At 42.1% G+C, this 12,639-nt stretch overlaps 1 protein-coding gene across 1 annotated transcript in view; it reads right to left on the bottom strand.

Annotated features, from left to right (window-relative positions):
* GALNT18 (polypeptide N-acetylgalactosaminyltransferase 18) overlaps positions 1 to 12,639 on the bottom strand; it is a 258,779-nt gene that overhangs the window by 68,651 nt on the left and 177,489 nt on the right. Inside the window, exon 4 of the mRNA XM_033152496.1 lies at positions 2,158 to 2,341. Within this exon, the coding sequence (XP_033008387.1) occupies positions 2,158 to 2,341 (184 nt within the window). The remainder of the gene's footprint in view (positions 1 to 2,157; positions 2,342 to 12,639) is intronic.

The raw sequence follows: 12,639 nt of genomic DNA, 5'->3' as shown, positions 1-12,639 counted from the left end.
ATAAGATCCCTCCACTGACATTATCTGACCACACAGGAATGTTAAGACTACAGATGCCTTCATTTTTAAAAGATTTCAACAGTAAGGCCTCAAAATTCAAGGCCATGTTTTACAACCCCCTTAAATGTTTTTAGACTCTGACTACATTATGAACCACTTGGCTTAAAAAAAAAATCCCTCCTTACACTCAAGGAAACAACAGATAACTGAGCATGTTAGCTTATCATATTATACCTTCCTAAATGCAGGAATTGTATGTGAAAAGTGAGATAAATTGCTGTGTGTACCAAAACGATGCTAGTTGCTGGCTCACTGTTTCTGCAGAGCACTACCACTGTAATAGGACAATGCCGAATTCAATATAGGTAACTTGCCTGTAACTGGCGTTCTTCAAGTGGTGACATGTGGGAACTGCATCTCCACAGAGCAGCACTTTATAAACTTCTAGAGCTTTACATTCTGGCCCTTGTCCTCAAGCAGAGAAGCCCCATGTGCTATTCCTGGCTTGAGGGCAGAAAGAACACCTTTCCCCCCTTGGTTCCTTTTTGACTGCCACTTTAGTGGAATGTAGGGACATCTCTTTCCCTGAGTTTTATGCTTCAGCACCTCTATTTTTACCTTTCCTCACATATTCTTCTCCAAAACATGATTTTAAAAAGCTAAACACTTCCTTTGTATTTCTCCTCAGCATATCGGACACCTATCATCTTCCACCCCTTTCACCTCTCCAGTTGACATAGAAATCAACCTCCATAGAATACAATTATATGGCACAGAGGTAGTCACTTTAATAGGTGTCAGATTTGTGCCTCCAACCTTTCAGGCTCTGAAGAGTGTGACTTTCTATGTCTTCTGCCTAGGTGAACCCCACTCAAACAGAATCCACCTTACTCTTTTATCAGGAATTATATACAGGGGAAGAACAAATAAGAATAGTAACACTACCAATACAGAGACAGAGACTTTCTAAGCCATTTGCATGCATTCATTTAATTTTATCAGCCAAATAACATTTGCATGTTCTGAACCAAGCTATTCAAAGTAGTTATATATTAAGAACTGTCTATATGTGACTTATTAAAGTGTTGTATGCAATGCTGAGTCTAGAGAAGCCAATGCAGCTTCAGCTATTGGCTTTAACAGCCCGATGGTCTGCCTGTTACACCAGGGACTTGCATTACACCTCAACAGCCTGGCTGTTTTCATGTAAGTGTCAGTGCACATGTACATCTCAATTATTCTTTTGTGAGGGGACAGTTATTATATCCTTAATCCCTCTCTTGCTCATATTGTTTGCTGTTATCTGCAGCCCTGAGTGACTGGCTGCTGCCTTGGCACCATCTAAAACAACAACAACAGGTTAAGCCTAACATGCTGCCAACCAATCAGGTGTCAAGGCAGTCAGCTTGATGATGTCACAGTACTACACAGCCAGTGGCATTTGGCTAGATGGCAATGTAACAAAGCCAATTCTGAGAGAGGGTAGGATCCTATGTGTTCATTTTGAATGGACTAATAGTTTCCCCAAAAATCAGTGGAATAGGGGTGCTTTTCACACTTGTGCATTAGGTCCAGTCGTGTCCGATTCTGGGGTTACGGCTCTCATCTAGCATTACTGGCCAAGGGAGCCAGCGTACAGCTTCTGGGTCATGTGGCCAGCATGACAAAGTCACTTCTGGTGAACCAGAGCAGCGCACGGAAATGGCGTTTACCTTCCCCCCAGAGCAGTACCTATTTATCTACTTGCACTTTGACGTGCTTTCGAACTGCTAAGGTGGGCAGCAGCTGGGACCGAGCAACAGGAGCTCACCCCGTCGCAGGGATTCGAACCACCAACCTTCTGATCAGCAAGCCCTAGGCTCTGTGGTTTAACCCACAGCACCACCCACGTCCCTGAAGTACATTTTAAATGCATTCATTAACTCACTGAAAGCAATGGCCAAACTCCCATGGAATTTAAAGGATGATGAAGACTTCATTTGTTGCCACTTAACGAATTTTTAATCAGTGGCTACATATTTAATACAGCATTAGAGGATTAGATCCCCACATTAGAGTTAACGTAGGGATCTACATTAACTCCCCTAGAGAACTTTTCTGAACATGCGCAAACAAACTCTACCAAATGACATAGACCAGAAGCAGCAAGGCACATACCATCCCACGTTGAATTCTACATGTGCATCAAAGAGTGCAACTACGGGAGCCGTGGCTGCCCTCCAGCCACTAACACGAGAGCGAATCAGCCCCTCTTGCTTGTTGTGTCGAACCACCTTGATGAACCCAGACTTCCGTGTGTTCACCTCATCAACATATTCTGTTAGCTTCTCTTTGAGTTCTTCTGTACAAGGAATACAAAGGAGGTTAGGAACATCTGTCCAACTTCTGAGATGTGCTCATCTAGATCAGATCATAAACAACTTATAGGTAGGGCTGTTTGTGTGTATGATATAAAGGGAGAGGGATGAACGGGGCCTTGAAAACTGCAGGTTTCCCTTGCATTGAATAAACACCAACAGTGTTGCAAAACACAGGAATACATGAGAATATATTTGAAGATGCTACATAAGCTGTTTATGTTGAAATGGCCTGTGGTAAAAAGCCAGAGGTGTACATAAACAGAAAGAATTAGGAGCCAGCTTCCTTGTTGGAGCCCAGCCTTGTTACAAAAATCTCTGCAGTAAATGATTAAGCTGCATAGTGGAAGTTTGGCCATTTGCTTCAGTGGGATGTGAACCACATTGTTTCCTAAATGCTGTTCTTAGATAAATCTTAGCAATATTATCACCCTTTTCCAGAATATTCTTGCTGATATATTTGCTAGAGTAAGCCTCAGAACAATATCACAGCTCTGATATCCTACTGGTGCAAGTATATATCTGTACACAGCAGTGTATAAATGTACTTGCAGGACTTTGTGCTGTTGTTCAAAAAACCTACTCATGGGAGAAATTACTGTCTCCTCTATTTATAACTCACTTGAAGTCTTAAAGTAAATGTTGTGTTGTTTTCTTGGTTTCCCCCCACAACCAACAAACAATTTCCCTTTCCTAAGAAAATAGGGCATGGGCACAAGCATTCCTGTATGCGTACCATAGTACTGCACAGTTATTTCAAAATCAAGGAGGAATGGTTGTACATAATGGATGCACGTGCGTGAGAATTAACATCACATTTAAACATTATGCCAAATGACTGGTGGTAGGGCAGGCCTGAGGCAGATGCATAGCTACTGCATATTGAGTATACTCAGTTTTCTGAACATGTTTATAAAACAGACAGCTCATATAAATATGCTGCTTTGTGGTGAAAATTATAAAAAGGTGGATATCAGACATTTTAGATTCTTCAGTGAAGAGTGTAGGGTGACCACTAGGAAATACATGTATATAGTAATTAACCACAGATGAATTATTGAGCTTTCTAAATCAATGATCAGAAAGGAGACTACAGTGAACAGACTACATGCTTCAAATGCTGGGCTTCAGTTTGCAAATCATGGTTTGCATGGAGCCAGCACTGCAACTGTGCTGAGGGCTAACCCAGACCTCCATTAGTGCAGTGATTTGTAGGCACAGGTCCATGCTTTCCAGTCACGGGTCCAAGTGGGTTGTTTGTTGGTTGGTCCTGCTGGACAAATACGACTGAATTGAAACAAACATCAATTGGGTTTTTCTGCAGATTGATGTCTGATTCAGCAGTAAACAGCAGGTTTTCCCAGGGAAAGCAGCAGGATAGCCCCCCTCCCCCCCAAAAAAACCCACCGCTAAGACCCCTGCCTGGAAAGCACAGGCTTGTATCTAAAAATCATGGTATAAGGAGAAGTCTGGATGAGCCCTGAGCCAGGATGGCAAATGAAATAGTTCTAAATAACTGCATGTGTTAAGATTTTTATTTAAAATTTTCATTATACGGCAAAATGTAGAAAACTAATGGAAAAAACAAAACAAAAGCATCTACAAAAAATACAAATACAATACAGAGTTGTCTCTTAAAGGTTGTTCTTAACCCAATAGCCCAGGCATAGGCAAACTCAGCCCTCCAGATGTTTTGGGACTACAATTCCCATCATCCCTGACCACTGGTCCTGTTAGCTAGGGATGATGGGAGTTGCAGGCTCTCACTGAGGATCTTTCTTTCCTTTCTCCTCCTAGCCTCTCACCCTGGGAGACCAGCACTTCCCTGTCCCTCCACCAGCCATCCACCCCCCATGGGTGCGCCCTTGCAGAAGACCCCTAAGGAGAAAAAGAAGAGCAAGGGAAGGGTAGAGAAAGAAAGAGAAGGAAGCCGGAAGAGAAATGAAAGAGAGATAAGAAAAAAGGGGAAAGAAACAATAAAGAAAAATTAAAAGGACTTCCGATTTCCCATCTGCTGGTTACATTTTAAAAAAATGTTATTTAAGACATTCAGTCCAAGATAACACCCATCTTCTTCACTTTCTGTTAAACAAGATCTCCTCCAAGTCCAAGTATTTTCTTTTCCCATAAAAAGTCCAATAGGGGCTCCCAAATTATTATTATTATTATTATTAGTAGTAGTAAATGTCAACCATGTTTTTTCTTCAATGTCAACTTTACTTCCAGTAATTCCCACCACCATGCCTCCATATTGAGTAATAGTAAATTCTTCTGTCCATGTCCATGTCAAAATCTCTCCACTGTGGTCCCATGTTGAAACATTGGAATATTATTGCAAATGAAATAGTTCTAATGCTGCTGAGCCCCATCAGTAGGACAGGTGCTGAAGTAGAAGAGATCTAAAAGAAAGGCGTTTTCATCTGCATCATTCTCCAAAACTTTCTTAGCACAAAAAGTTTCCCCTTAAAACACTCTGGAGTCTAAATATTAGTACATAAATTCCAAGTAAATGACTACGTGAACCAATTTACTTTTGCAAATGAATATTAACGTGACTGAGAAAAAGAGCCGGCAGTTAAGGTATATCATCACAATTTCTTTTTAAGACAGGGGTGGGGGAATTGTCCTGTGACGTTTTCAAAATAAACAATGGGATGAATGGAAACATAGGGAGGAAATGAATTATTTATGCCCCCTTCACATGTGCCTTCTCTCTGCTCTGACAACACGTTCCATCTCTGTGCTGAAAAGATTCTGCAGCTTTGGGGTTGTGGCTTTCTCTCTCTCTCAGTTAAACAAAGCACACACTTTGTAGGGATGAGCCAAAGCGAGAGGCATATTTTGCAAACATTTTCTTCTGCTGCACAACAGGCTCCCTTTGGGCAAGTTTTCACAAGTTATGAAAGGCATGGAAAGATTTTGCACAGTGGGTGAGTACCCCTGATACCTATTCGTGCATATACCTCACCCAGTACCTAGCATTCAGGAGATAATAATTTAGTTGATGACCCCAACTGACTGCAGCTTCAGCACCATTTCCCCATTCGTTTAAAGCCCTCTTGAGAAATTACCATAAAGTAAGAAAACATATGAGAGGAGAGCAGTTTGGTTGTAGGTAGGTGTGCGCACGAGAGTGCACTAGTGGGGTGAGTGTAGGGTAGCTATCTGAAGCAGGAAGTGTCCTGTGTTTGTGAAGACTTCCTGTGGATTTGTGAACCCTCACTGTCCACCTGCTATTTCTAACGTAATGTATTTTTTCTTTCACAAAATTGTGGCATGTGTGTGTGTTTTTAAGTGTCTTTGTATCAAAATATCCATATAAAGCTCCACCTCCCGTTCATTGTGTCTGTCTTTGTTCACCACTATGGAAGCTCAGGACCCTCCATTTAGTGTAATGTTTAAGCATTTAGCTACGTACGCAGCATTTCTATGCCAAGTCAAATGCATAATGGGAAAGCATTACTGGAAAACATAGCACACTACCTCAAGGACTTAAAGATCAATACCTCCAACAGAATTGTTATTTGTTCAGCCTCCATTCAAGGACACTTTTGTTTATATTTTATCACTTGTACCGTAAATGCTTCTCCACTATCAATTTGTCTTAAATATTTAAACCAAACCTTCCCTATATTCAGGTAACATGAGATAAATCTGGGTTCTGGGCACAGCTGGTTTCATTTCACACACACACCTCATTCTCTATATAAGTGACCCTCACCAAGGCCCAAAGACCCACACTTACATTTGTCTAAAGTTAAATTTTGTACTATGCAGTATTTTAAGAGGCTATTAACAGGGGCGGAGCAAGGGGTGGGGGTGGTCCCCCTTTCAGCGGCTTTTTTCACCGCTGGGCTCCCTGAGCGGAGCCGGGGTATGGAGAGGGGCGGGCCAGCGAGAAGGGGTGTTACCCCTTCTCGCTGGCCCACCCCTCTCCCTGCCCAGCCAGTGGCGAAGAAAGCTTTCTTCGCCGCTGGCTGGGCTCCCAGGGAACGGAGAAGAGCGGGCCAGTGAGAAGGGGTGTCATGCCAGCCACAAACGTGACACCCCTCCTCGCTGGCCCGGGCAGAGGCGTTGCTCCGTGTACATGCGTCATGACATCATGTGCACGGAGCGATGCCCTGCCCCCCGGGGGTGCCGCTAGGCTTGCCGCCCCCGGCAGCCAAGCGGCTCGCTACGCCCCTGGCTATTAATTTGTTTTAAGAACATTCTTGTTCAATATTTATGTCTGTTGAACACACCATAATAAACAGGTTTGCGTCTCTGGCACTCATACATAGTACATGTAGGCCAATTCAATTTATAATAACAGGCACTTGAGTGTGTATATAGACAAATATGCTCCTGTGGCATAATCACACATGGACAAAGGCAGACTCACCCAGCTTTAATCCACCCTTGGTCTTCAGCCTTGTGTGGCTCTGGTAGACACAGTAACAGAATTTAAGCATAGATAAAGGCTGGAAGATTGGATCTGGTGCAGGTATTACTCTTGTGTTAATAAAGTGATCATAGCACAAATGACCTAAGACCTTTCACAGAGTGGTAAAAACAAAGTAGGAATGGGATATCTCTTCACACACCATTGAGAGGCTCATTGCTCATTCGGTGATGTGGCGCTCTAGCAGCTTTTGCCTGAGAACTGGTCTTATTAATCAGGCGCTTAAAGAGCAAGCCATTGACTTTTGTCCTTAGGCCTTATCTTGTCAAGATTGTTAAAGTACAAATCTGACATAAATGGGAGCTTTTCACCCAGGATCATGGCTGGATTTGGTAGATGCTCAAAGTCACCTTCTGCGTTGTGCATACTTTTATCAATTCCTCCCCCCGCTACCCAAATTGAATGCACTTCTTGACAGAAACATATCATGCTGACCTTTCTGATGCACGCACCATGCTGCCAGGGCCTTAAAGCAACAAAGCTTTCTTGTAGAAAACAAAGAATTTCAAGTATGAAATTTGTCATACTTCTCATATAGATCAGCTCTGCTGAAACATAAAATGGCTTTGAATCTAATTGCCTCTGACAGTTTCAGAGTACAGTAACAAAGTGTGCTAGAGGACAGGGATTCATCCCTAGCAAATCGTTTTTACAATTGCCAATACCTTGGGAAGCTGCCTGATAGCAAGCCAGACCATGGGCTTACCAGACTTGGAAATGCGCAAACTAACTGGTAGGCACATGTCTCTCCCTGGGAGATTCCAGGGACTGAACCTGGGCCTTCTGCATGAAAAGCATAGACTCCCCCCACTGACCTATGGTTTGTGCATCATAGTTCTACTTAGTGCTTTAAAAAATAATGTTTAGGGGTACTCTCATTTTGACTCAAGAAAACCACCATTTTATAGTTCAAATCGGGGGGGAAATAACTACAGTGGTGCCCCGCTGGACAAAAATAATTCGTTCTACGAGTTTTTTCGTAGAGCGAATTTTTCGTCTAGCGAAGCGGCAATGGAGCATGGAGGTTTTCGCGCTAAAAAAAAAAAATCCGTCTTGCGAAGCAGCTCCATTGACTTTTTCGTCTTGCGGGGCAGCTTCTGCTAGACGAATGTCGTTCGTCTAGCGAGGCATTCGTCTAGCAGGGCACCACTGTACAGTAAATGGACAAAAGTACAAAGATTCACAAAATGTTTAGGGGTATGCACACACCTGTGTCCCCCCGCATCCCCCCCGGAAAAAACACACACTGGTTCTATTCTCTTTCCACCTCTGTAAAAAAAAAATATCAATACAGTTTACAAGATTTTTTTGGATGGGGCTGGGAATTCAAAACACACTTCTTCATTGTTAGTTGGGGAAGGAAGTAGTTGCCTATATTCCACCTGCAACTCATGGAGTTATTTGTTTTATAGTTATTTTATATTATATTTGATAGTTATTTTGCCTCTCACCTCCAGGTACTTTAAAAGCTAAACGCCTGGAAAGGACACAAGCCTTTGGCTTGTTTACAGGGTAAGAACCCCAAGTATGTTCTTAGCCTGTGGCCATTACCTTAGGCTTCTGTGAGGGGAGGAAGAGTATATCACATTGAGTGAGGGAAGGAGTTCACTTGGCTTTCCACATACAAAAGAGATGTAACCTGGAAAATAATTGCAGCTTATGCTGAGCTATGTAATTACCCAGTCACCCAAATGATTTTTAAGTCTCCAAGATACTTTGTGCATTTCCCAAGCTAGCCCACAAGCCAGAGGCCAGGAAGTCTTCTAAGCCTTGGGAGCAAGGACAGCTGTTCCAACCCCAGCAATGATCTCAAGCTTGGGCAGAGTCAGTTCATCTCTCTCTGCAAGACCTCCTCACAGGCCATGCAGTTGGTAAAAGTGAGGAAGGTTTACATAAGGTATATATAAATACCCTACCTATATTTTAGCTGTCTGGTTACCCCAGACTTGGTCACACAAGTTCAAGAATTGGACAACTATTGCAAAAAAAAAGAAAAAGGACTGCACAGCTGCTTTGCTCCAAAACTTGGGAGCTTCCCTAAGCTCTGTGGCCTGTAGGATAGATTGACGACCACGCCGCTCAAATTCATAACAATTTAGCTCAACTCTAATTACATCAGCTTGCATCATTTCCAGTTGGCATCGTGATCTAATTGCTTTGGGTCTTGAACAGATGCATGGTAAATGAATAAATGAATTAATCTACTATATATTTTGGAGGGTTATTTGTCTGGCAACTATACATTTGGACACATCTGAAGATATCATAACTACATTTGCCTGAGATCAAGGAACATGTTTTCATCTATGTTTCAAGAAAATTAGATGGCAGCTGGAGCCTTTCAAAACTGCACAGATTCTAACCAAATTTTGTACGGTGGTTCTTGAGATCGATGCACAGGTTTGGATCTAATTTGATGCCATTTTGTATCAAGATGGCAGGTGGAACTTTTCAAAATTGCACTGATTTTACCCAATTTCAAAACTGCATTTTTTTAAGTTTCTTAGAATTCCCCAGCAACCCTGGGTACAAGGCTGCTAATATGGTCTACTTGCAAAACACAGACAATGAGTAATAGGAGAACAAAGTTGAGTGTTGCATCTCCGTTCAGAAGATAGCTCTCAAAGGAGAATAGCTGAAAATATAACCTTGTCCAATGATTGGCTGTTGCCTTGCATTCATGACTGTCTTTCACTTGGTAAAATATAGCACTCGCTTGCTCATTCTCAATTTTTCATTAACTTATAGTTGGATATACACAACCTAATTCATTCTGTCCTGCATTCTCAACCAAATACAATATTAGTTCTAATACTGGCACTGTTGCTATTTAATCAGTGAACTAGACTTCTGCAGAACACAGCATGAATACAATCTAATCAAATTCCTTGATGCCCAATACATTCTGTGACCATTCACAATGCGAGAACAGTTTTATTTTTACATGTGATGTTTCACATTCCTTTTTCAAGGCAAGATGACTCAAACTGCAAAAGGATCACCTTCTCCATTCAATGAACAAAGAACCCTGGTGCTTGCTGCAAATGAGACTTTCCACAACATCACATATCATATCACTGCATGAGTTGTAATATGAATTTGTAGCAGCAGCTTCTTACACTTCGGAGTGTCTTAGGCTTGAGGTTCTTAGGACTGAATTATGATCACAAAATGCATATAAAGAGCTTTTGCCTGTTATTTTCGCTATCCCATACTTGGTCAGGTGAGCTCGAAGGTTGCACAGCTATTGTCAAAACAAAACAAACAAAAAAGGACTGCAGAAAAGGGCTTCTGTCCTATACTTCTAGGTGTTAAAGAAATCTTAGGAAGGTAAGTAATACTCAAAGATGGAATCTTACAAGGAATGTGTGCCTTGTTTGACCCCATCTGGAAGCTCAAGGAGGGGTGTGTGTGTGTGTGTGTGTGTGTGTGTGTGGAAAGCAGCAATTCTCTCCAATTGCTGACACTGATGCTACATCCAGCATGACAGAGCCAACCACTGTTTTGAAAGAAACATGCTGTGATTCTCTGTGTTGTCAATTTCTCTTTTTTAAAGAAATGTTATTGCTCTTGAGATGGAGTACGATAAAGGCTTGCTGTGACGTTCACCATAAATTAATTGATGGCGGTCAATTATAAACTGGCAAACTGTATTTGTGGATCCCTCATACCTAAAATTAACATTACCAATATGATACACAAAATAAAATTTAGGTTAGATCTCAGTAAAGAAAAAAACAAATTCTCTTTACTTGTCTTTCCTGCTACAACTAGTAATCTCATTTTAGCATAGCCTTGCATTTAAAACAATAGCCTGGAAGCCATAGACAAGAATGAATTCAAAGCAGAGAAATAGATGAGGTATGCAGCACCCCATCCCTCCTCTGCTTCCAGCAAAGAAACAAATTGCTAAAGCAGAAAAATGCCCTCCTCTGTGTCCAGAATGGAAGTGCAACAAGGAATGGAGAGCAGGACAGATGGAAAGCAAAGTCCTTCTTTCGCCAGTCCCTAGCAGGATCTGAAGTGGTGTTGGGTATTGCACACTAGTGTCTCTTGTGGGCTGATCTACAAGGTTGCCTAGGGCACTTTCTGTGTAAAATTTCAAAGGAGGAGCTGGGAAGAAGGCAATATAGTCCATTACTCATTCAAAACAATAAATTCACATACAAAATAAATAAGTATTTTAACAAGGTTGTACTTAAAAACCTTTTTAAAAACCTCAAAATACAAAGCAAAGCCGGGGGAAAAACTCTCTTTTTTTCTAAGTGACGGAGCCAACAGTGCCACCTCATCTTCTGGTCTATGCTCTGTCTTCACTGTAAGAGCTGCTTTCCCTCCTGTTTACCAGTTGCTCTTGTATCCTGCCTTGTCCAATCTTCTTGCTTCTGTGATGTAGGCTGTTGCGTCCCTAGTAATGGACCATGATCTGCAAAGTGTGCTTTTTCACTCGACAATTGCTTCGAGAGATTCCATATGCAAGTCTTCTGGGGTTTTGCTCATTTCCCCCCCCTCCCTTCCAGCAGATTAGAGAGAGATTCCAGAACCTAGTTAACTTTCACATTTCACATGAAATCTGGTTTGGGAAAATAAATGTCATCAAAATCCAGATCTCTCAGTTTGGATCCACACACAATTTTCTGCGGAACGCCTCCCATTTGTTTTTTCTATCCCCAAATGTGATGCAGATTATTAAAGATGCTTATAACACTTCTTCGCTTGCAAACCAAAGCAGAGACAAATGTGTGATAGCAAAAGCAGCAAACGCTGCAGACACATTATCATTTGCTACGTATCTTATAATCTTGTCACACACACACCCTTTCCCCTCTCTTTGAAGTGAATGGCCGAATAGGAAGGACTGGTAGAATTATATGCTTTCAAGTGCACTGGTGTCTGTGAATCTCATCAACTTCACAGGGCAGTGAAGTCAGCACAATAGACAGCTGTGACTTTTGGATTTTCTGTGATATAAAACCAGGTAAGCCATCAGAGGCAGGTCAGAGTTTGCTGGAACAGACACAGCTGAGAAGGAGAGTGAGAATTTGTTGTTATTTTTTTTTTAAAAAAAGTTTACTGAGTACATAGAGCAGCCCTGAGCAGACATTCAGTACCATCTTTCTGTGAGTATGGATGGGCAATTGTGATTCTATCAACCGTGTCCACTCTCTGCACATGCCCAGGTGTCAACAGATACAGTGGAATGTATACAGTGTACTATGTGTGCATGTAATGTCTGTATACTACAGATCATGGGAATTGCATGTGCCTACACTGGCCTGTTAAAACACACCTCTTTACCTGGCTTTTGTCGCTTGAGAGGTACAGTGGACGCTGTGGGCTGCAAACGTGATCCGTATGGGAGGCACGTCCGTAACCCGCAGTGCTGCATCTGCACACACACGTGACGAAATTCGGCGCTTCTGCGCATAGCACAATTTAGTGCTTCTGTGCATGCGTGAGCACCGAAAGCCGGAAGTAACCCGTTCCGGTACTTCTGGGTTCGGTGCGTCCGTAACCTGGAAATGCACAACCCGCAGCGATCGCAACCCAAGGTATGACTGTATATATTTTAGGATCCACCTTATTTTGTTGTTAAAAGTTGCTTAAACTGTTCTTGATATGTGTTTTAATTGTTATAACCCACCCTGGGGCATTACGGTGAAGGGTGGGTAATTTGTTGTTGTTGTTGTTAAAACATTCTATGATACACATGACATCTTTCAGATCTTGACGAAGGTGATGGCCACCAACTTGGATGGGTTTAAAAGAGGATATAGGCAAATTCATGGAGGATAAGGCTGTCAGTGTCTATTGCCCATAAGGACTATGTTCTCTCTCTGC

The sequence above is a fragment of the Lacerta agilis genome, chromosome 1, assembly GCF_009819535.1.
Source record: "Lacerta agilis isolate rLacAgi1 chromosome 1, rLacAgi1.pri, whole genome shotgun sequence".
NCBI lineage: Eukaryota > Metazoa > Chordata > Lepidosauria > Squamata > Lacertidae > Lacerta > Lacerta agilis.
This window is presented reverse-complemented; position numbering and strand designations above follow the sequence as displayed.